General features: G+C 36.6%; 1 protein-coding gene across 2 annotated transcripts in view; it reads left to right on the forward strand.

The window, feature by feature from the left end:
• Stk38 (serine/threonine kinase 38) overlaps positions 1-24,774 on the forward strand; it is a 48,955-nt gene that overhangs the window by 13,265 nt on the left and 10,916 nt on the right. For both annotated transcript variants that reach the window (XM_026383472.2, XM_026383471.2), the window contains exons 3-9: positions 6,161-6,212; positions 7,505-7,627; positions 9,395-9,478; positions 14,012-14,135; positions 16,405-16,559; positions 20,651-20,753; positions 21,550-21,611. In XM_026383472.2, coding sequence (XP_026239257.1) covers positions 6,161-6,212; positions 7,505-7,627; positions 9,395-9,478; positions 14,012-14,135; positions 16,405-16,559; positions 20,651-20,753; positions 21,550-21,611 — 703 coding nt within the window. The remainder of the gene's footprint in view (positions 1-6,160; positions 6,213-7,504; positions 7,628-9,394; positions 9,479-14,011; positions 14,136-16,404; positions 16,560-20,650; positions 20,754-21,549; positions 21,612-24,774) is intronic.

The raw sequence follows: 24,774 nt of genomic DNA on the forward strand, positions 1-24,774 counted from the left end.
AAATATGAGAACTTAGAGCAGTTTTATAGAAACACTATGGCAAATTTAACTCCCTGAATGTAGTGTCCTTCATGCAGTGCTGAGGAAGGCTGCTCGATGGCCTGGTAGTGCCACTGGTACACTGTAAGCATTCAGTAGTGCAAGATCAGCTCTGCTTCCTCAGCTTGTGTTCTGCCTTTTACAGCAGCCTCTGTTGTCATTTTCTTGGGGAACAGCAACTCTTCTATTCTTGTTGGTATGTGATCCTGTGTGCCAGATAGATATTGATAATTGCCAAGTTTTTCATGAAAAATAATGACAGATATAATACATAGCAGTCTGTGATTGAAACTGAGGAAATAGGCATTTCTTCTGACAAAATATCCTGGATTGTTTCTTTTCTTCATGAAGACTATTTTGGTGGATTAATTTAAAAATCACAGAAATATAAACCTAACTTAACAGAGAATAATGGTATGCCTCCCCTACCCCTCAATCAAATAAAGACTTTTATGCAGTTTACTCTCTGAGAACCTGCATAGTCTATAACTTCTCTTAGATATTCTTGCTCAGGGGTTGGGGATATAGCTCAGTGATAGAGTGCCTGCCTAGCATACACCAGGCTCTGTGTTTAGTCCTTAGCTCTGATAAAGTAAAGAAAAAAGATATTCTCATTCAAATTTTCTTAACTTTGCCTGTGTTTGGGATGATCTGATACTGAATAGAAATGTGATTAATATTAGTGGCCCAGTGTCAGTTTTATTTAAGCCCCAAAGATGGGTAAATCCAGATGATGATGATGATGATGATGATGATGATAATGATGATGATTTGTGATGCTGGGGATTGTAACAGGGCCTCATATGTGTTAGGCAAGTACCCTTTCACTGAGCTGCATCCCCGATCTCAAATCCAGACCTTCAGGTGGTTTTCATTAATCAAATATCATTCAGATGAGATATCAGTAGTACCAGAGTATAGAGTTGAAGTTCTGTAACTTGTTGAGATTTTAAAAATCTATATAGATTGGGGACTGGGGTTGTGGCTTAGGTAGAGTGCTTGGGAGAGGCACTGAGTTCAATCCTCAGCACCACATTAAAAAAAGATATTGTGTCCACCTATAACTAAAAAATAAATATTAAAAAAAAATGTATGATTAGTCTGGGCTTGTGGCTCAGTGTCAGAGCGCATGCCTAGCATGTGTGAGGCACTGGGTTTGATCCTTAACACCACATAAAGTTAAACATATAAAATAAAGGCAAGCTGTCCATCTACAACTAAAAAATTAAAAATCTGTATGATTAGTTTTGAGTGTTTATAAATAGAAATTAGAATAAATTAGTTTTAGAAAAGGAAGCTCATTATAAGTAGTAGTCAGGAATGTGTCCACACATTTTGACACATTCCGATCTTTATTTAAAGACAAAACCTTGGTTGCAGTGGTGCATTTCTGTAATTCCAGCAACTTGAGAAGATGAGGCAGGAAGGATGGCAAATTTGAGGCCAGCCTGGGCAATTTAGTGAGACCCCATCTTAAAATAAAAAGAGCTGGAACTGTCAGTGGTAGAGTCCTTCTGTGTTCAACTCCCAGTAAATCAGTGACAAAATAAAAATTAGAAATATATGGTTAAAAAAGTAGATTGAACAAAGCACTATTCATGTGGAAATCAGGGATTCAAATGTGGTCCTGCCCTTCAAATAACCTAACTATCTCATATGGGAAATGAGCACACATGCAAATAAATGGGGCACATAAAAGGCATTGCTAGGGTGAGGTTGGATGTGACTCTTCCCTGTGAAAGTGACCTGGGGTCTCTTCCAAGATTCTGATTTGGAATGTTTTAGATGAGTAGCAGAGTGTCTCCACCAAAGGCCGGAGTGGTAGCTAGCCAGTGCTGCCACCGTGAGCAATCCCGTAGGAGGGCCTACTTTAGAGGGTCCTACTTTTATTTTTCTTTATGAACAATTTAAAACAAACACAGAATAATACAGTTAGCGTCTTGGCAATATAGTCATCCCTCAGGTTCAATAATTATTAATATGTTGCTATATTTATGTCCATTATCTCAGTTTTTCTTGCTAATTGTGCTTTTTCGCTTGTTTATCTTTTGTTTTGGTACCAGGGATTGAACCCAGGGGTACTTAACCACAGAGCCTCATCCCCAGCCCCCCACCCCACCCCTCTTTTTAATATTTATTTTTTTATTGTAGTTGGACACAATATCTTTATTTATTTATTTATTTTTATGTGGTACTGTGGATCTAACCCAGGATCTCACCTGTGCTAGGCAGGCACTCTACCACTGAGCCACAACCCCAACCCCTCATCCCCAGCCCTTTTTATTTTTTATTTTGAGATGGGGTCTTTCTAAGTTGCTTAAGGCTTTGTAAATCGCTGAGGCTAGCTTTGAATTTACGATTTTCCTGCCTCAGTCTCCCAAGTCACTGGGAGGCATGTGCCACTGCGCCTGGCTCTTTCTAATTGTTTTGTTTGTTGGTTTTGTTTTTTTTTTGGGGGGGGGTACTGGGGATTGAACTCAGCGGTACCTAATCACTGAGCCCCATCCCCAGCTCTATTTTATATATTATTTAGAGACAGGATCTCACTGAATTGCTTATCACCTTGCTTTTGCTGAGGCTGGCTTTGAACTCGAGATCCTCCTGCTTCAGCCTCCAGAGCCACTGAGATTACAGGTGTGTGCCACCATGCCCAGCTTTCTAATTGTGTTTTAAAGTAAATTCTAAATATCATTCAAATATCATTTCTTTCCAATGTATATCTTCAGAAAATATGGTCATTGTTTTGCGTAATCATGAATCTAACCAAGTTAATAATAGTTCCTTAGTATCATCCCACAGAAAATGCTTTTTTTTGTGTGTGTGTGTGTGGTGCTGGGGATTACACTGGGGGCCTTATACATGCGAGGCAAGTACTCTACCAACTGAGCTGTATCCCAGCCAGAAGATGCCATTTTTAAGCCTTCTTTTAGATTATGCTTGCTATTTTTTATGTTGTCAGGGTCTTTGTGGCGCAGGAACCAATAAATCATTGCCATGATACTTTTTTTTTTTTCCTGGATACTTTCTCTAATGGAATAATCTCATTGTGTTCAAGGAGGGAATTCTGATATTTTATTCCCAGGCAGGCGTTCTACTGAAATCAACTTAATTACACTTGAGGGAGGTAAGATTGTGGAAAACCTCCAAGTTTGTATTTAGATTTTAAATATAGTCAGAAGGAATCTGTTCTGTGACATAGTGGATAATGCACTAGACTTATGGATCAGCCTGGTATGGTTGGTCTTTCAACAAAAATATAGTCATGAGGTATGATGGTGTTTGGTACTCCAGGCACAAAAAGAACTGACCATATTGAGTTACTATTTAAGCTTTGTGTCTTTTTTTTTTTAAACTTATTGTTTTTTATGTGGTGCTGAGGATCGAACTCAGTGCCTCACATGTGCTAGGTGAGCACTCTACTACTGAGCCCCAAGACCAGCCTCAAAGCTTTGTGTCTTACTTTTCCTTATTTTAACTATCTAACCACAGAAATGGAATTAACTTATACTCCTGAAATTATTAGAAGTATAGCCTTTTCCCTCAAATACACATGCACACAGAGATTCATATCCCAAAATATTCTGGGAACTGTGTGAAGAGAGTGGTGAGACTGAGGGGGGAGCCATGTACTTGGATCTTTTTTCTCCATCAGAATCAGAGTAGATCTCTCTTGAGAGTTTGGTGAAAAATTCTTACTCATTGTTTGATCTTGTAGATTTGTAAAATGAATTTTAACAAAATATTCATTTTAACTAAATAGAATTATTATAATAAGTTGTCTTTGGCCAAAATTAGAATCATTTTCTTTCTATATTCTTCTTTTTTTTTTTAAAGAGAGAGTGATAGAGGGAGAGAGAGAGAGAGAATTTTTTAATATTTATTTTTTAGTTATTGGCAGACACAGCATCGTTGTTTGTATGTGGTGCTGAGGATCGAACCTGGGCCGCACGCATGCCAGGCGAGCGCGCTACCGCCTGAGCCACATCCTCAGCCCCCTCTATATTCTTCTGTTTCCTATTTTGGTCAGGGGCATCATTATCTCCCAGACAAGAAATTTTTAAGACTTTTTCTGTGATTCCTACTGCAGTTGATCTTTATAATAAATTCCTTCACTTCATTCTAGTTTTCCAGCCCTAGTACCAGAACTTCAATGTGTATTTGAATTAGTTAGCCTTAGGTCTTTCTCAGTCACTTGCAGTTCCTGCCTGCCAGTCCATCAGATCTTCATTACTGCCAGTTAGTATTCTAAGATAGAAATCTTATCACATTTTACATACAACCTGTTAGCTCTTAGTTGTCTTCAGAGTAAGAGCCAACATTGATGTGGCATTGGAAGTGCTGTGTGTGTCAGCCACACTTGGCTACATGCTTTGCTTCACCTACTCTAGACTTTTATTCGTCCCCACCTCATATTGCCTTTTTATCTGGATTGCTGATAAGTGGTGAGGAGAGATTCCAGCCCTTGAACTTTTATAAAAAAATTATGTTGAATAAATGAAGATTGGATCTATAGAATTGGTTGTAAGGAAGTTTTGCATGTGTTTCTTACATTTTATCAAATCACTGTGAAACTATAGATCAAAAATATTCTTGAGGGCTCAGAATGTAGCTTAGTGGTAAACTGCTTATGTAGTGTGCACAAAGCCCTGGGTTCAATCCTTAGTACCACAAAGAAAAACAAAATTCTCCCATGAGGCTAGGGGTGTGAAGGAGGCCCTGAGTTCAATCTCTTGCACTACCTCCCCACCCCCATTATTTAGTACTCCAAAAATTTGGAATCTAAAGTTTTGATAGTGGTGTCAATCACCTTTTTGGATTAGCTCTCCCTCCTCATCTTTAAATTCTGCCTTTAACTTTGTTATTTATTTATTTATTTTTTTGTGGTGCTGAGGATTGAACCCAGGGCCTTATCAACTGAGCTATATCCCCAGCCCTATTATTATTTTTTTAAATATTTTTTCTAGTTGTTGATGGACCTTTATTTTATTTATTTATATGTGGGGCCAAGAATCAAACCCAGTGCCTCACACATGCTAGGCAAGTGCTCTACCACTGAGCTACAACTCCAGCCCTACCTTTGTTATTTATTACTCTTCACTCATGGCAGGAAGGGGGAAGAAGGTGTGAAATAAAGGAAGTAGATTTCAGTTACAGAGAGAGAAAGAAGCACTCTGATACAAGCAGTTATCAAATACCAGCTGTTTTGTGGTTTGGTAAGGAGGAAATAACTGAGAAAGAAAAAAAGAACATTTGGTTTCAAAACAAGATTCTCTATTGCATTAACACATTATACAGGTTTGTTTTTTTTTTAAATCAACCCAGGGGCATTTTACTATTGAACTATATTTCCTTTATTTATTTGTTTATTGGTACTAGGGATTGAACCCAGGAGTGCTTTACTCACAAGCTGTATATTTATTCTTTTTTTATTATTATTTCTTTGCATTACAATTTTTAATACATCTTTATACCACAATTTATCATGTCTCTGATTGTATATAAGGTAGTTGACACCAAATTCACATGTTCATATATGTATTTTGTATAACGATGAGGGTCTCCTTTCACCATCCATGCTATTCCCCTTCTCCCTTTTCCTCCCACCCCTATTCCCTATCTAGAGGTAATCTTCCTCCCTTGCACTCCCTCCCAACCCCATTTTGATTCACCCCCCTTATATCAGAGAAGACATTTGGCATTTGTTTTTTTGGGATTGGCTAACTTCACTTAGCATAATATTCTTTAATACCATCCATTTCCCTGCAAATACCATGATCTTATTTTTTATTCCATTGTGTATAAATGCCACATTTTTTATCCATTCATCCATTGAAGGACATCTAGGTTGGCTCCACAGTTTAGCTATTGTGAATTGTGCTGCTATAAACATCGATGTGCATACTTATCCCTTTTTATTTTTATTTTTGAGATGGGGTGTTGTTAAGTTGTTGAGGCTGTCCTTGAATTTTGAATCTTTATGCCTTAGTCTCCCAAGTCACTGGAATTAAAGGCATGCTCTTCTGCGTGTGACCCTTTTTATTTCTTATTTTGTATAGAATTTCCAGAAAATCATTCAAATATTGTTTCATATATCTTTTGTTGTTATTATTGTTTGTTTTAGACAAAAGAAGTTAGAAAAAGTGATGGAAGAGGAAGGCCTAAAAGATGAAGAGGTAATTAATACTGGAAAAATCTTCCTTGAAATCCAGCATGGAAAGTTGTCTCATGTCGCTCAAGTTAGCCTTGGTGCCTGGGGAGGAAGGGTTTGGGCTGAGTTACAAAGGAACTTGAGGATTGGCATGCTTCTGGATTTGGGTATTCTTGAAGAGGGAGAAGTTAATTATTAGATACCCTGGAAAGGAAGACTTCTTTAGGCACCCTTGTGCCTAGATTAGAATTCCAAGAAAAAGGATGAAGTCAATGAGATCAAATTAAAATTTAGCAAGATATAGCATTCTTATGAGTTTAGTGAAAAGACTCCATGGAAATGAGGCAAATTACCTATCTCAAATTAGCCCTCTGCCCACTGCCTACAAATTCCGTAGGAGAAAATACAGTTATTAAAGGACTATGCAGGCGCTGGGGATGTGGCTCAGCGGTAGCGCGCTCGCCTGGCATGCGTGCGGCCCGGGTTCGATCCTCAGCACCATATACCAATAAAGATGTTGTGTCTGCCGAGAACTAAGGTAAAAATGTTCTTTTTAAAAAAAAAAAAAAAAAAAAAAAAAAAAAGGACTATGCAGAGTAACTCAATGGCAGTGGGAATGCCTTCAAAAATAGAAACAAATCACAGAACCCAAGATGGTTGTGAAAAATATGCAATATTTGTAAGAATAATAGAAAATTCAAGCACACAATAAACCATATGTAGCATTTATGCAAACCTAGAGGAGCTGGGCACAGTGGCTCATGCTTATAATCTGAGCAACTCAGGAGGCTGAGGCGGGATTGAAAGTTGAAGGCCAGCCTCAGTGTGACTTAGTTGTGAGACCCTGTCTTAAAACTAAAAAGGGCAGGAAGTTGTGAGACCCTGTCTTAAAACTAAAAAGGGCACTTGGATAAAGTGCTCCCCAGGTTCCATCCTCAGAACTGCAAAACAAAATAAACAATAGCAACAAAAATCCAGAGAAAAATAGAAAAACATAACTTTTATTATATATAAAAAGGGTTAAAAGAAAGCATTGTTTATTCTCCTCCATTAGAAATGTTAGAATAGTCATTGCTGGAGTAGTTTAGTCAGAACTTTCAGAGGAGGCAGCCATCTAGTCAATGTGGCTTGCTTCTTGTGTCTGAAGGCCAGGGAAAGGACAGATGATCTCTTAAGGATCCTTTTATTGTACTGTCATGTGAGATTGTCCAGTCTGGTGTGGCTCTGTTCTCAAGCGGAGCAAGACACATATATGACTTAATTGTAAAGTTTCATAATTTCAACTCCTTATTTTTCCTCTTCTTTCTTAAACACTAGAAAAGACTCAGGAGATCAGCACATGCTCGGAAGGAGACAGAGTTTCTTCGTTTGAAGAGAACAAGACTTGGATTGGAAGATTTTGAGTCCTTAAAAGTCATAGGCAGAGGAGCATTTGGTGAGGTAAAAACTATAGCTGCTTGAAAAGTACCAAAAACCCCAAAGTAATTCCAAAGTTTCTAACATATCATTATTGAAATGAAATATGTGGGGGTTGGTAGGTCAGGCATGCACGCCCATGTCCTACCTGCTCTGTCTAGCCTCTTTCTCTCATTCATCTCTTCTTCACTGACCCCGATCTCTATTCATTTTTTTGCTAGAGATAATGTTGCTATTTTAAATATTGATCAAGAGGGAGATTTGAAAGGTAGAAGGAAATCAATTTGTTATTTACTCAGTTTTTCCTCCTATAATCATGACAAAAACCCATTTTATAGATTAAAGTTAATACCCTGAGGAGGTATGTAAAGACTCAATGTCACAGCAGTTGAACACCAGGACCAGAAATTGGGCCTAAGTCTGATCTTACAGCTTTTGTTTTTCCCAGTACCACTCTACTTCTCCAGGAGCAGACTAATAATATATCTCCGCCCTTTATTCATATATCTCTTAAAAGATAGCCTTAAGATAGAGAATTTACAGAAAGGAGTTATATAGGTAGTGGTAGAGAACTAGAAGCATTTGCAACTTTGGACCACCTCCTTTTTTTTAAAATAATTTTACATAATAGTCCTGGGGATTGAACCCAGGGCTTCATGCTAGGTAGGTACTCAAGCATTGAGTTCTGTCCCCAGACCCTGGCCCAGATACTCCTTTTTTCTTTCTTTCTTTTTTTTTTTTTTTTTTTTTTTTGTGGTGGTGCTGGAGATTAGACTCAGGGCCTCACACATGTTAGGCAAGTGCTTTACCATTGAGCTACATTCCTAGCCCCTTTGCCCAGCTATGCTTGTAAATGAATTCTGCTTGATCACCAGATCAAGCTGTTGCAGGAGTTTGACTGGGCCCATGAAAGAACATTCTTATTAATGGGAAACACCCTAAGTGGGTGACTTGCTCATATAATAGTTAAATTAGCTTTGTATAGAAGGAGTAGCATATTATTAAAAACCAGTACTCAGGGGACATGTAATATTTCAAAGGCACGAGTGAAACATAAAATTGATCCCTTAGTATTCAGAATCACTTTTGAGACCCCTTGAGAGAAGGAAAAAAAAATCTTAGAATGGTTTTCTGCTCAGGGAGAAAGGGACATGGGACTCAGGAAAAACTTGAAGCAAGGGACAGAGAACTTTGTTTTGGGAGAGAAGGGGAGGATATGCAGTAACGTGCCAAGAAGTTTTTCTTTTGGTTTGTAGACTATTAATTTTCTTTTCATCATAAAATTATCTGTTCTCTTTTAAAACCTTGGAAAATATAAAAGAGAAAAAAAAACTGCATGAAACTTTAACATTTTACTTCCAGACATTTTTCCTGTGTGAGTTTTTACTTTTATTTGTAAATGTTGTTATAATCATTTGCTTAGGTTTTCAGTTATGATGAGATAACATGCCAGGGATTTAACTCATCCTTAAGTTTGGAATTGAGAAGGTTTTAAATTAGATTGGTTTGCTCAACTGGGGAGCCAAAGCTGTTCAAATATACAGATGTTTGAGAATGTTACCAACAGTGACATTACTACTAAGTTGAGATGCTGAAAGCATTTTCTTCTGCTTCTTTAACTACTACTTGCTTATTTCAAATTATGATACTGTTTCAGTTTAACTTTTTGGGCCCTACTTAAACCCAAAACAAACAAACAAAAACAAAACATCCTTGTCTTTGTCATAACACATGAAAGCATGAACTTGGTAGCATGGACTTTTGACTTGGCATTTCTTTTGACTTTTTAAGGTGCGGCTTGTTCAGAAGAAAGATACAGGGCATGTATATGCAATGAAAATCCTCCGTAAAGCAGATATGCTTGAAAAAGAGCAGGTAAAGCATAGTTGGAACAGTGCTTTTGGTTATCCTCTGAATTTTTTGTCTCTAAAACTATTTTCTTAGTTGCAATGTATATTTTATTATAGTTTTCTTTAGCTCTGTTACGTACAACTATACATAGGATAACTACTTTTTTACCCTTTCAAAGAAGTGGTTACATATTTAAAATTGCAAATCATGCCTATGGGTAGTCATTTTAATGTTGAAAACCTGTTATAGAAGCAGCTGTTGTATGAGTCTCCCACTTGATTAGGAGATAGTCTTGTCATGAGAACCTCATTTTGAGGTCATACTTGGTGCGGTATGCTTATCAAATGCTGAGAAATAGGAAGTGTTTTTACACCTTGGAACTGAGGACTAGGAGAGTTTAGAATTGACATTGTAAAGTGTATCTCAATGTGCTTCATTCTGTAAGTTCATTCATTCCCACTTAAACCAAAGTTAGGTCTTTTAGGTAGCTCATCATTACCTGAGAGAGACTGATCTTCCAATATCTGAATAAATTTTTAAAAATATAATGCAAATGGAAGAGCAGTGCAATTTTTCCTTTAATGATTAAGAACACTTCCTAAGGACTGGGGATGTAGCTCAGTGGTAGAGTGTTTACTTAACATGACTGAGGCCCTAGCACGTCAGCCCCCAAAAAACCTCAGTGCTTTCTAAAACCTGAATCCACTTTGCAAATAGGTCTATGAGATACATAAATTCTGTATGCAACATAAGTGAGGTACAAATATTGAAAGGTATATTTTTAAAAAGTGAAACAGACTTTTTATAAATCTAGTTTAGTTAGCTGCTTTCTTAAGAATGGATTGTTGTGAGTGATTCCTCAACTGTCCTGTAAAAGGTCCAGTGTTATAGGATCCAATGGCAGGGAGAGCTTCTCTATAGAGCCCAAGGCTCAGGATGGAGGTGGGCCCTACATCCAGTCCTGTCTACCACTTGAGAGGTAGTATAATGATGGAGTCTTCTCTGCCTTCATTCAAGTGCCACCTCCAAAATTTGGAAGTTTTATTTTCTCTTTAATTTTCATGTGTTACCCAGAAGCTTTAGACTCCAAGGAATTTTGGAGTTTCAGGTTCTCAGGCAATAAATCTTCAGATGCTATATTTTAAGCTAACATGAATCTTATGCAAAAGGCAGTGTAAGCCAGGCACAGTAGCACATGCCTGTAATCTCAGGTTGAGATGGGAGGATCACAAATTTCAGACTGACCTTGCCAACTTAGCCAGACTCTATATCAAAAAAAATAAAAAGGGTCAGAGTAGAGCTTAATAGTAGAATAGAGAATGCTCCTGGGATCAACCCCTAATACTGAAAATAAATAAATAAATACATAATGCAGTATAACCCTGTTTATGTATTATCTAGAAATTAGTGTATGTTATGAGTGCATAGGTATTGAAAGTATGCCAGTTAATCTTGAGAAGGAAAATATAACATTTCTATTATTGACTAGTCATTATTATTTGCATTTCATGAGTAAGGTTTATTTTTATAAGACATGCTTTCTATAGTTTTAATGAAGGCTTAAAACTTATCAAATAATTAACAGAAGAAAATTGTAAAGTATAGTAATAATTTTATGACTTTCAGAGTTATTAATTCCACATAGCATGTGCCTTGTGCTCAACATGGTATCTAATGATCCAAACCTTTTGTCAAATGTCCTACCTTTTTAGAAATGAATTCCTTAGATTTTTCTCAATGAAAATAAAAGACATATCTAAATAGAATTAGGATTTTAAACATTGCATTAATTTATGCATTAAATGGAACATTAACTTAATTGTTTAGCTCACCTTAAGTGATGGACCAGTTACCTTGATTTGATCTTGGTATAGTCCAGTTAAAGTCTATGACCACAGACTCTATGTAGGTCTATCATCTCGAAGGAGCACAGGTGAAAGTTAGTTGCCCAGTGCAAATCCATTATCATTTTTGAGTAGAACTGACAAAGTTTAGATTCAAAGCCTAACTTTTTATATTTGCAGGTGCCTGTCCAGAGGAAAATTTATTTATTTATTTTTGGTGACTTTATTGAACTGAGATGAATTAAGAGAGTTCAGCTTGTTATTTTGCTCTATAAGATGGAAATTTATTCTACTTGGAAAAATTTTAAAGGATAAGACATTAGTATTTAGTTGGTGTCAGATGTTTCTAGAGCAAAGAAAAACCTTTACTTGTGATTCCAATGTACTGTTAATGACAGGACAAAGCCTAGTTTCATCTCTGCTTTCTTAGTGCCCCAGGTAGCAGTTTGCACCCCACCCTATTAAATATTTACAGAATGGAGGAAAGAGAACTTTTTGGTGCTTCCCTTCTTCTCCGCTATTCAACTGATTCTACTTCTAGATCTCGAGACTCCTGGCTATCATTTCAGCCTCAGGAGAGAATGGCAAGGTGTGCTTGCAATGACTAGCTCTCCCCTTAACAAACAGGAAATGCCGAAGTCACCATTTTGACTTCCGAGGTGAGTGTAGTAATGGTAGTGCCCCCCTTTTCTCTGCTCCCTGCAGTAGATAGGGGCCTTAAAGGAAACAGGCACATGAAGGCCACTTTGTATAGTTTTTAATGTCTGAATGGGGCCATAGCTGTGGTTGCAGAGCTACAGGTCAGCAAGCAGCATTAATTTCCCAAAAGCTTTATTTTTATCGTAAGGTTGAATAAATGCAGATGCTTTATTTGATTATTCCTTATCACCCTTATTGTACATTTTTTCACCCCATACCATAAATACAGAAGTAAAAATGTAAAAATTAAAGCTGTTGTTCCCCAAAGACCAATTTTAGTAGAGTCTGAAAACTCAAATATGTAAATAAAATGCCTCCAGGGCCCTGAGAATTAGCTTGGAAAAATAAAGCAGGTTAAATGTAAATGTAATATAGGACAGAGACTGGGCTGTGTTCAAATGGAAGAGTACCTGGTCTTGTTGAAGACACCTCAGTAAAACAAGTGTGTAAAGCACTATATTAATCAAAACAAAATCATTGGGCTGATTTGCCAACGAAAGTGTCAGTTTATGAATCTTGGTGCATCTTTTACTTTGGAACATAAAAACTCAAGACTAGTAACAAGCTAGGCGCAGCAGCTCAGGAAGCCTAGGTAGGAGGATGGCAAGTTCAGAACCAGCCTCAGCAACTTAGCAAGACCCTGTCTCAAAAAATAGAAAATAGAAAGGGCTGAGGATGTGACTCAGTGGTTAAGCATCCCTGAGTTCAATTCCTATTACCAAAAAAGAGAGAGAGACAGACTTATAGCATAGATTAAGACACAAATCTCTATTAAAGATCTGGATTGTGTACAAATAAAACTTTTAGACTCGATAAAACCCAACTTTGGATCTTGTGACATTTTTAAGGAGAGGAGGCTAAGGCAGAAAAATTTCACGCTTGAGGCCCGCAGCCTCCACAACATAGCAAGATCTTGCACAACAACAACAACAAAAAAAAAAAAAAAAAAAGGGAAGGATGGGATTTCATAATAGGTAGCAATGTTCTGCTATTATATATTTAAAGTCAGTATGACAAGTTTCATATTATAAAACATTATTTTAGCAAAATAATTCTACCAATTCTCTCTAACTTTTTGCAACCTGCTCTCAGCTAGATATTTTAGTAAAAGAAAACTAGAAATGTCATTAATTTTAATTCATAACTTTTCTTAGTTGGTCCCTCTCTCTCTTTTTTTTTCTTTCAGTACTGGGAATTAAATGCAGGGGCACCCTACCACTGAGCTTTTATTTTTTACCCAGCCCTTTTAATTTTTTTATTTTGAGACAGGGTCTCACTAAGTGTCCCAGGCTAACCTCAAACTTGCCTTCTTCCTGTCTTAGCCTCCAGAGAAGCTGGGATTACAGATGTGTGCCACCATGCCCAGCAGATGTTCTCATGTTTTAATGTAGTAAGAATTAACTGAGCACATATACTTTGCACCATGGTAAACTAAATGCTGTGGTATCATAGTATTCTTGAATTGTCACTGTCATTTTAGATATCATTGCAGACCTGAGGGAGGACTTGTTTGGAGAGTCTCACTTTAGGGACTTATTTTTATCATAAGGGATTATTAGAATAAAAATATGGGGACTGGGGCTGTAGCTCAGTGGTAAAATACTTGCCTTACATGTGGGAGGCGCTGGGTTGGATCCTCAGCACCACATAAAATTAAATAAAGACATTGTGTGTCCATCTACAACTAAAAAAAAAAATTAAAAAAGAAAACAAAAATATGTGCGAAAGAGTGGTAATTTTAACTAATCAGAGGTTTAATTTATAGCATGTTAAAGTCGCCATTTGTATTGTAGCCATTCATTTTGCCTTTTTTTAAAAGACTTTCATCACTCAAGTTTTCATCACCAAATATTTTCAAATCAATTGTCAATTTTGAGTTAGTAGGTTTGCGTAAATAGATCTTTTACATCATCACAATTAAATACTCAAAACAGTATTTAAATTGTTTTAAGCAAATATGCAGTCTAATAAAGCAGAGCAAGGCTTGTCATTAATCAAATGCGTATACCTCCAGGTTGGCCACATTCGTGCGGAGCGTGACATTCTAGTGGAGGCAGACAGTTTGTGGGTTGTGAAAATGTTCTATAGTTTTCAGGATAAGCTAAACCTCTACCTAATCATGGAGTTCCTGCCTGGAGGTAATTACTTAACGATGAAAGGTCATTTTTCCTTTTTGTTCTGTGGTTTCTCTTTCTCACATCAACAATTAACCCTCCTTTCTACTTTTAATTGTGCTCACAAAGTTCTTTCTGTATCTTCTTTTAGGTCTATAAAGGAGGTCAATAGCCTGTCTTGTGCTGGGGTGCCTTTCTATAATCTTAGTAACCTTTCATTCATTCTCATGATTTCAGATGGACAGTTCTTTCTTTTCCCTTTTCTTTTGAATATGTGTAGGAATAAATTAGGCAGCTCTGCTTTCTTTCCTCCTGTCAATGGGAATCATGTGTAAGGTATTCAAGTGACAAAATTGAAGCTATAATATTCTTTGCTTCAACTTTTTTAATTTCATTTTCTATTACTTATTAATAAGGAGTAACTTTCTCATTGTCTATATTAGTAGCTAGAATTAATTTCTCATTTTGGAGATTTCCAGTTTTGCATATCTCTGCATGTGCCCCTCCTAAGGCTGCACAAAGTAAACTCAGAACAGAACATATCATCTGTTTTGGGGAACACAGTCTGTTTCTCAGTGAGCAGATGAATTCTAAGCAAACTCTGGTGGAGGAAAAACAAAAGATAACTGTTTCCTTTTTGGTTCTTGGCAAAGCAAACACAATTGTGGCATGATAATGATCTTGTGACAACCCTTAGTTTAGATATAGGGTTACCGATACTTTTTATTAACAATTGATCAAGATTAGAAAAGAGTCTGTCTGGCAGAATGAGGAGAAACTTTTTAATATTTACATGCTAGTATTTAAATAGAACTACAATCCAGCTTGGTCACCAGCTCCTTGATGTGTGTCTCCTCAGACCTTATCTGCACCATCTTCTGTAGCTTCTCATGCCTCCTGGTCCCTGCCCTTTGCACTTGGTGGAGCTGGCCTACAAAGCCTTAGATCATCTAGATTGAGCTCTCTGGTCACCTGGGCAGGCCCACACAGGTGCTGTGTGAAGCTGTTGGCTGCTGTCCTGTGCCACAAGTGGAGGCCACTTAATGTTGGTCTGCATGCACTTCCCTGGTCTTTGGTGTGCCTCCTGATTGAATGTTGCCAGGAGTAATTAGGAATGCATTTTTCAAGTCTTGGACCAAAAAGAAGATGTAATTTTTGCCTGAGTGAAAAATGTCTACTTTTCTCCCAAGAATACAAAGAATAAAATTATGAATGAAATGAAATTTAAAAAGCAGCATGATGCTGTATTGAAACAAAGGCTTCTTTCTCTTTTCCTTGTTTTCTAACATTACATGGCTTTATATGAGGTTTAAACTGAATCTTTCTTATTCTTTTATCTTTAAACTACTTATGCATATTTTCTTTGCTTTTGTCTAACTGTTGAGTTTTAGGATCTGAATCTTTTTTTCTGCTATTTTATGTTGCTTGTATTAAGCAGAAATAACTAAATATTGACTTTGCAGAAAACTAAAGAGGTTGCTAAAATTGATATTGTTTTAAAAGTGATGGAAAGGATATAGGTATACATTTGTTGTACCTGTATAACAAGACACTAGGAAGAAAAAAACAAAACACTGATCTCAAGAGGTGTTCAGTGTGCACTTCTGTGAGGCAGTTATTATGCATTCCAGTCTACAACATTTTCAGCTTTTGTTGACTGATGCTTGGCTGCAGAAGTCCTGCCTTTTTATTGGTTTATCTTCCAGTGTTTTGTGAATAGAAGATGGAAAGCTTGTTTTTAGCCTTCCCAGATATTTACATTTTTGTTTGACATTTCAGTTTCTCTAACAATAACAGCACAACCTATGTGAAGTGCCATTTGCTTCTAGAGGCAGAGAGGTTTTCAGGTATTTGTGCAAAATAAAAGCAAAGTAGTTTTCCCTTTAGTCCAAATAATTATCTTAAGCAAATATGCTTTTTTTTTTAAAAAAAATGTTAAGTTTAGGAGAAATTTTCTTTCCTCTCAAAAGCAAAATGCAAATCACAGCAAAGTGGTCAGTATCCCATAGCTTAATTATGAAAATGTTTTGCTTTCTGTGGCTGTGATTTATTTATTTATTTATTTCCCTTTAAGTATTATCAGTTATTACTTGTCTTCCCTGCACAGCCATATTGGCAGTGTGGGTCATTCTCTGGTGCACAGCAGGGTTCTGTTTATGTGCCTTATGTTGGCAGATAGAGAATACATATTTGAAAACCAATACTTACTTATGTGTTGCTTGTGTGTGTGTGTCTGTGTGTGTGTGTCTGTGTGTGGATGTGTGGTGGTGGCTTTGTATTTTTCCACCTCCAGGGGACATGATGACTTTGTTGATGAAAAAAGACACTCTGACCGAAGAGGAAACTCAGTTTTATATAGCAGAAACAGTATTAGCCATAGACTCTATTCACCAACTTGGATTCATCCATAGAGACATCAAACCAGACAACCTTCTCTTGGACAGCAAGGTATGTGTTGGGGTATCAGCAGGCGGTGTGTGCTGCTCTGAGCAGCCTTTGCCATAACACCTGAACCACCTGTGACATAGGGGCCATGTGATTGACCTTGTATGTTTTTCTTCTTTTTTTTTTTGATAGCTGTTTGCTGTTACTTCTACTCTCTGAAAGGCTCATGATTCTGCAGTTTGATTGAACATTCCTCTTAAAAGACATCCTTGAAAATGCTCAAGAATAAAATTAATTTAGAGGGTTAGTTTGCAATAAAGTCAAAGATAGTAATTTTCTCTTAGCATATAATTAACTATACTGATAATACACTACCTATCCAAACCTCTGTGTTGGGCAACTTCATCAGTTAATGAGGAACCAGGCCAAGAACCAGGAAGTAAGGCAACAACAAAAAACCTGGCACAAGTACAGGTTTTTAATTATATCCCCTGCTCAGTTTCTGTTGTACTGGCCTGTTTATATTTATTTTGAGATAAATATAAATATGCAAATAAGCATAGTTGCTTAGTTTCTAAACTCACAGTAAATTAGAAGAGACTCTCTATACTGCTAATTGAATTTTGGATAAGTTTTGCAAATCTCTCTCTTTTTTAAAATGTATTCTCTCTCTCTCTCTCTCTGTTTTTCTGTGTGTGTGTGTATATATATATATATATATATATACATATATATATATATATATAAAATTTTTTTTTAGTTGTAGGTGGACACAATACCTTTATTCTATTTTTATGTGGTGCTGAGGATCGAACCCAGTGCTTCACACATAGTAGGCAAGTTCTCTACCACTGAGCTACAACCCCAGCCCAACCTTAGCAAATCTCTTATTATCTGGACCTCACTGTTTTCATCTAGATAGTGAAAATACTGATCTACAGAAGCTCTAAAGTCTCTTTAGCTCTAAAATTTTAGAATGTTGTTTATGTTATGCAGAATTTTTATCTTAACTGAATTTTTCTTCTAAGTATAAAAGTAAATTTTATGCCTAGTGTATTTTTCTTCCTTGCTGTCTTTTTATATTTTTTTTGCCTTTGAAAGTCCTGAAGATTTCTATCTTTCTTTGAAACCCTTTGTTTTTCTGTTTTAAGAGATCAAGAGACTTGTCAAATAATTTCTTCTGGTTAGTAGTTTTTTTCTTCATTATGAAAATAATCATATAAATGAAAATTTGAATAATATAAAGAAGAAAAATAATGTATAATCTCGCCACTGAAAGGTTACCACTGTTTTAATAGCTTTGATATCTTTCTCTTTGTGTTAGTAACTTATATAAAGTTAGCATCCATGAAAATAGCTTAGAATTCTGCTTTTAAAATATTAATGCTATGGAGATATTTTCCTATGCCATTAAGTTGAGATATCCATACACAAATAAATATATATAATTTAAAATATTTTTTTAGTTGTCAATGGACCTTTATTTTATTTATTTATATGTGGTGCTGAGAATTGAACCCACATGCTAGGCAAGTGTACTACCACTGAGCTATAACCCCAACCCCAGATACATACATGCATATATGTATATGTGAATAAATGAATAAAATAAAGGTCCGTTAACATCTACATATATGTTGATGGACCTTTATTTTATTCATTTATTTATATGTGGTACTGAGAATTGAACCCAGTGCCTCACAGATGGTAGGCAAGCGCTCTACACTGAGCCATAGCCCCAGCCCCCCAAGATATATATATATATATATTTTTTTTTTCTTCCTAAGATATATTTTTAATAAAGTACTAGCATACCTCTTGTGGTTTTGAGTTCACATGTCCTGGTCCTATACTGCAGGCACATTAGTGCTTAGTCCATAGTCATGTCCAGCAAACATGTTGAAGGCCAAGAACTTGGGGACTTCATTTAGCTGAAGAGAAGTGGGGGATTCTGGAAGGTATTGATTTGCCCCCTATTATGCTAGCTCAGACTTGTCATAAAATGTTCTCATAAGCAAGTTCATTTATGTGTTCAGCTATATTGATTATAGGAGTGAAAATGCAGAAGTCCTGAGTTTCTGCTGTGTGCCCACAATAGCTATAGCATTTTCTAAAAGTCTGGGCTTGAATAGCATTTGCTCCATGTACTGATCTTTTTGTTAGACATCTTCTTTCTTAGAGGTGTCCAGGCAAAACATGTAATTTAGAGAACTGCAAATTAAACTGTGTTCTTGGCTTGTAGAACAAGTTATTCGCAGATCTGTAAAAAGAAATACCAAGTTAGCAAGCTCAAAGCTGTCCTTTTTTGGCAGTTCATTTTGTTATACACACACACACACACACACACGCGCGCACACACACACACATACACATAACACACGGAATTCCCTTTAAAATAAAACAATAAAACCTGATCTATCTGAGCAGGGCTCCTGTGGCTTTGTCCTCTGAGAAATTTTTATGTTAAAGCCTGAGAATGTCCTTAAAGAAGGTGGTATCATGGAAAAACCACAGACATTAAAGTCATTGGGGCTCAAACCTTGGCCATACCATTTCTGATTTTGTGACCTTGAGAAGGGACCTGAGCATTTTTTTTTTCCCTGTGTTTGGTTTCACCTCCCCATTTATTTATTTAAAATTTTAAAAGGTTGCCTGATGGTGCATGTGTGTAATCCCAGCTACAAAGGAGGCTAAGGCAAGAAGATTGCAAGTTCAAGGCCAGCCTGGGCAATTTAGTGAGACCCTGTTTGAAAATAAAAAATAAAAAGGACTGGGGATATACATCAGTGGTAGAGTGCTTGAGTAGAACGTATAAGGCTCTGAGTTCACTCCCCAGTAAAGGGGGAAGAGAAATTCACCACCTCAGGAATACCTGCTTTTTCCTTAGGGCTGATGGTGTGCCAGGTGTTGTGTTTTGAGCCTTATGTACATCACTTCTCATTTCTGCCAGAAAGATATCATTATCCCATTTTTCAGATGAGATAAGGGATGTTGGGAGAGGTAAAGTAATCCTGGTCTGGCAGGAAAGAGCACCAGCTAATTTTTGGTTTTGGTTTTGCTGTTGTACAAGCAAGCTATGTAATAATGACTGAGTCAGTGAGAGTTATAAATGAGACAACACAATTAAAGCACTGATCATGGTGTTTGACTCATAGGAGTGTGAGTTTCCTTGATAAGCATTATCAGAAGTCAGAGGCTTCTGATTAGAATATGGTGGCTCAGTGGTAGAGTGCTTGCCCAGCATGTGTGAGGCACTGGGTTCGAACCTCAGCACCATATAAAAATAAATAAATAAAATAAAGGTATTGTGTCCATCTACAATTAAAAAAAAATTATTTTAAAAAAATATGGGCTGGGGATATGGCTCAAGCAGTAGCATGCTCACCTGGCATGCGCGGGGTGCTGGGTTCTATCCTCAGCACCACATAAAAATAAAGATGTTGTGTCCACCGAAAACTAAAAAAAAAATAAATAAATGAATACTAAAAAATTCTCTCTCTTTAAAAAAAATATGGTATGGCAACATTTATTAAGAACTGTGCAATAATATTTATTCCCTTTATCTTTTAAGTAATTTACTTCTTAAAATTTGTCTCAGTGAAATAATTCAAGAGGAGAAAAAGCTATATGAACAAATATTTGTTTATTTACTCATTTAACAACTGTTTTGTTAAGGTTGTGCTCTGTGTTATGTATGGTTAGGGCTGGGGATAGAGAACTCTCCATCATAGGGTACTTAAAATCCATATTACCTGAGAGCTAAGAATTGGGATGGTTAAGTATTAGGATGGTTAGGTAATAATTAGGCACTGTGCCAATTGAAGTTAGACATTAGTAATAGCCACTGTGTTCATTAAAGAAGTAGTAAAAATGTTTCCAGATGCTGTGGAGGGTTCAACTGTTTAAAAACCTATATTTATTTGGACAAAACCAAAGATAATATGAAAAAATAAAGACTTTTTTATTTATATAGTAGAATTCAAGGTGCTCTTTTTAAGTGTTATTACAGAATTTTCTTTGTAATAGAAAAGGGGAAAAAAAGCAGTATACTTTAGCCATAGAGATGTAATAAATACTGGAAGGTGCAGAAGATAATGTTCTGTTCTATAATTAAGAATTGTTCATCCCCATCACTTTTTTTCTTCTCTCCATAGGGCCATGTGAAACTTTCGGACTTTGGCCTTTGCACGGGACTGAAAAAAGCACATAGGACAGAATTTTATAGGAATCTGAACCATAGCCTCCCCAGCGATTTCAGTAAGCGTTAACAATGATATTGGTGTTTTTGTTCCTTATGGAATTGCTGTTTTCCCTGGCAACCAGATTCATCAGGAAAGATAGGAGAGCATTTTCTGGTGAGGCAAGATGATGCTAACAGGTACATTAGGACAGATGTTGAAAAGAGTTTTCTTTGAGCTCTACTGGGCAAGTTCTGGGGATGAATTTGGAGCAGGCAAGCAAAGGTAGTAAAGGAAAAGGTCCTGGGAGTAGTTCCAGACTGGATTTATTCTAGGGTCTTCTTTCTGTCATGGCAGGGGAAAAAAAAGTTACCTTAATGAGAATTACTTCTACTTGAACATTTGATTGCTATCAAGTCATTGAAGATTACATATAAATTATAATTCATCCTAGAAAAGCTTATGTCAAATAATGTATCCTAAACATAGAAATTCTTGCATATATAACAATTGCTCCTCTTGGGAATTTGATGATAATTTTGAGAAACAGTGAATGTTTTAAGTCTACTTCAGGACCTTTGTTTCTGAGACTAAGTTCCCTGTAATTCGGAGTAAGACCTAGTGTGTTCTTTCTGACTAGATGATCCACCTATAAGTGCTGTTTAGAGCTTTTGTTATGTGATTCTTTGAGTTAGTAATGCTTGAGAACCTCTGATTTGGGCTTACAGACCTACTGGGAAATGTGTCATCTGAAGTTGTTATATAAAGGTAGAAAAAAACAAAACTTAGGGTCTCATATGACTTGAACCAGAGTATATACTCAATAGTAACCATTTTTATATAAACTTTGATTAGAACTGGTTTTCTATTTGTAGCTTTCCAGAACATGAATTCCAAAAGGAAAGCAGAAACCTGGAAAAGAAACAGACGTCAGCTAGTAAGTAATAGCTATGGCTTTTGAAATGCTACAGACCAAGTGTGAATAAGTTTAAAAAATATACACATGGATTTTCACATGATAAATATTTGTAGAATATCCCTTGCTTTTATGATTACCTTATAGAGTGCTATGATTATGTTGGTAGCACCAAAAGGAATCTTGAAGGAGAGCAGATAATATTGGGTTGTTTTGATTGTGATATTTTCTTTTTTTTTTTTTTTAAAGAGAGAGTGAGAGAAGGAGAGAGAGAGAATTTTAATATTTATTTTTTAGTTATTGGCGGACACAACATCTTTGTTTTGTATGTGGTGTTGAGGATTGAACTCGGGCCGCATGCATGCTAGGCGAGCGTGCTACCGCTTGAGCCACATCCCCAGCCCGATTGTGACATTTTCAATGGGTCACCTCATTCTGACTTTTTAGGTGGTTGACAATACTTTTCCTTCCTATCCCACTTTTCCCTGGGAAGGGGGTTATATTTAAGCTGGAGATTTCGCAATGAAAGTTAAGTGCATATATCTACCTTGAATTTTTAGGCATTGGTTCTCAATTTGTTAAAATTTTAATTCACTTAGGCAAGTTAAGACTCCTCAATTTATAGGCCTCATGTTTTCTTACTTTGTGTTGGAAAAAAAGTACTTGGTAATCAAAATTGGGGAGAACTAGAAGAGAAATTTTTATTATTTTATGTTTGAGTGTATACACATGTAAAATTATGCCCCACAAGCTTAAAAATAGGTAACCTTATTGCATTTACCTTGATAGTATAACCTTATTCCATTTACATTAATAGTTGGAAATTATTTACATAGTTTAATTTCACTAGTGAAATGTTATCTAGGCAAAATTTATTATTATTATTTTATTTCATTTATTTTTAGTTGTAGATGGACACAGTACCTTTATTTGGTTTATTTAGTTTTGTTTTTATGTGGTCCTGGGATTGAACCCAGTGCCTTACGCATGCTAGGCAAGTGCTCTACCACTGAGCCACAACCCCAGCCCAAAATTTATTATTAACAATAGCTAATTAATTGGTTCATGTTTGAAGTACAACATATGTGTTGTACTTTGGGATAATGATCATATGTGTATTTTAGATTTCTCTGTAATACCTTTATTAACTCACTTAGTAGGTCACCTAGTAAGTAGATGTCAGTCACTTGTGAAAATGGAAGCCTGGGGGATTAAGAAAGAATCAGAGGAAGGGCTTGCATTTATTTTGATTTTTTGAAGCTTATCAGTGGGCTTTAGACTATGATGAATTTGTTACTCTTTTGAAGATGGAGTAACTTAAAATTAATTCTTTCTTCTTCTTCTTTTTTTTTTGCTGGGAATCAAATCTTGAGGCACTTTACCACTAAGGTACATCCCTAGCCCTTTTTTATGATTTTGTTTGAGATAGAGTCTTGCTGAGGCTGGCCTGGAATTTGCAATCCTTCTGCCTTAGTCTCGTTGAGTAGCTGAAATTATAGGCATTTGCCACCATCCCCTGCTAGCCCTTTAAATTTTAAATTTTGAGACAGGGTCTCTCTTTAAGTTACAGAGGATCTTGAACAAAGATCCTCCTGCCTCAGCTTCCTGAGGAGCTGGAATTACAGGCATGTTTTACCACCCAACTTGAAATGAATCTTTGATGTCTTTTATCTAACATTAACCTGGGGATACTTTAGTACAATTAGTTGCAACACTGTCTCCTTTCCTTAGAAACTGTGATACTCTAAACTTCTAAATTCTATCTGTGGTAGAAACCTGTTTCCATAGTTTGTTCAGGTTTAGGGAGTATCAGGAATAGATTGGTCAAATGCTTCCATTATGTCTGTATAAAACAGTGACCATCTCCCACCCACACCACTGGTACTGGGAATTGAACCAAGGGCTCTTTACTACTGAGCTATATCCCCAGCATTTTTTTGGGAGGGGAACAGGGGGGTGCTGTGCTGGAGATTGAACCCAGGGCCTGTGTATGCGAGGCAAGCACTCTACCTACTGAACTATATCCCCAGCTCCCCCAGCTCTTTTTATTTTTTGAGACAGGGTCTCTGAGTTGCTGAGGGTCTTGCTAAGATACTGAGACTGGCTGGCCTTGGATTTTTGATCCTTCTGTCTCAACTTCCTAAATTGCTAGGATTATATATAGTGTGCGCCACTCAGACCTTCAAAACAGTGATTCTTTTTTTTTTTTTTTTTAAAGAGAGAGTGAGAGAGGAGAGAGAGAGAGAGAGAGAGAGAGAGAGAGAATTTTTATTATTTATTTTTTAGTTTTTTTTGGCGGACACAACATCTTTGTTGGTATGTGGTGCTGAGGATCGAACCCGGGCCGCACGCATGCCAGGCGAGCGCGCTACCGCTTGAGCCACATCCCCAGCCCCAAAACAGTGATTCTTAACATTGGCTATACATACGAGTCACTTGGGAAGCTTCAAAACCTATTGATGTCTTTGTTGTCCTACCCACAGAAATGCTGACTCATTTGGTCTGTGATATATAACCCTGGGTGATTCTGCTGTGTAGTTAATGTTGCGATCTTCCACTGAAAAGATGATCTGAAATGATAGCTTTGCCTTTCTGGGGGACTGATATTTATATTTTAGAAACTCACAAAAAGTAAGGAATCCTTTGTGATTTTTTTTTTTCTTTCTAGTTACTGCTGAATATCTAACATGGGGCTTCAAGCCTGTTAGGCAACTGCTTTACTACTGAGCTTTACCCCCAGTCCTTTCAGGTTAGGATTTAACCTTTGTTTACTCTGCTTACATTTATATTGGGAGTGATTAAGTTGAAGTGCCTTAAACTGTACTTATATTCCAGACAAGCTTTATGCTCCTTGACAGATACCAAATGGTCATATCAGATTCACTAGTGACCACTTAAAATTCTATAAGAAAGAGATTTCATAGTTTCCATATTTGGAGTTAAATTTCACTTTAAAAAGAGTTTTGAGGGGCTGGGACCGCAGCTCAGTGGGAGAGTGCTTGCCTAGCCTGTGTGAGGCACTGGGTTAGATTCTCAGCACCACATAAAAGTAAACAAATAAAATAAAGGCATTCTGTTCATCTACAACTACAAAAAAAATTAAAAAAAAAAAAGAATTTTGAAAGTCTGAATAAACTTTAAATTTATACTCTATTCACAATAGAAATGAGAAGGTATAAGTTAA

This window comes from Urocitellus parryii, chromosome 8 (assembly GCF_045843805.1).
Source record: "Urocitellus parryii isolate mUroPar1 chromosome 8, mUroPar1.hap1, whole genome shotgun sequence".
NCBI classification, from domain to species: domain Eukaryota; kingdom Metazoa; phylum Chordata; class Mammalia; order Rodentia; family Sciuridae; genus Urocitellus; species Urocitellus parryii.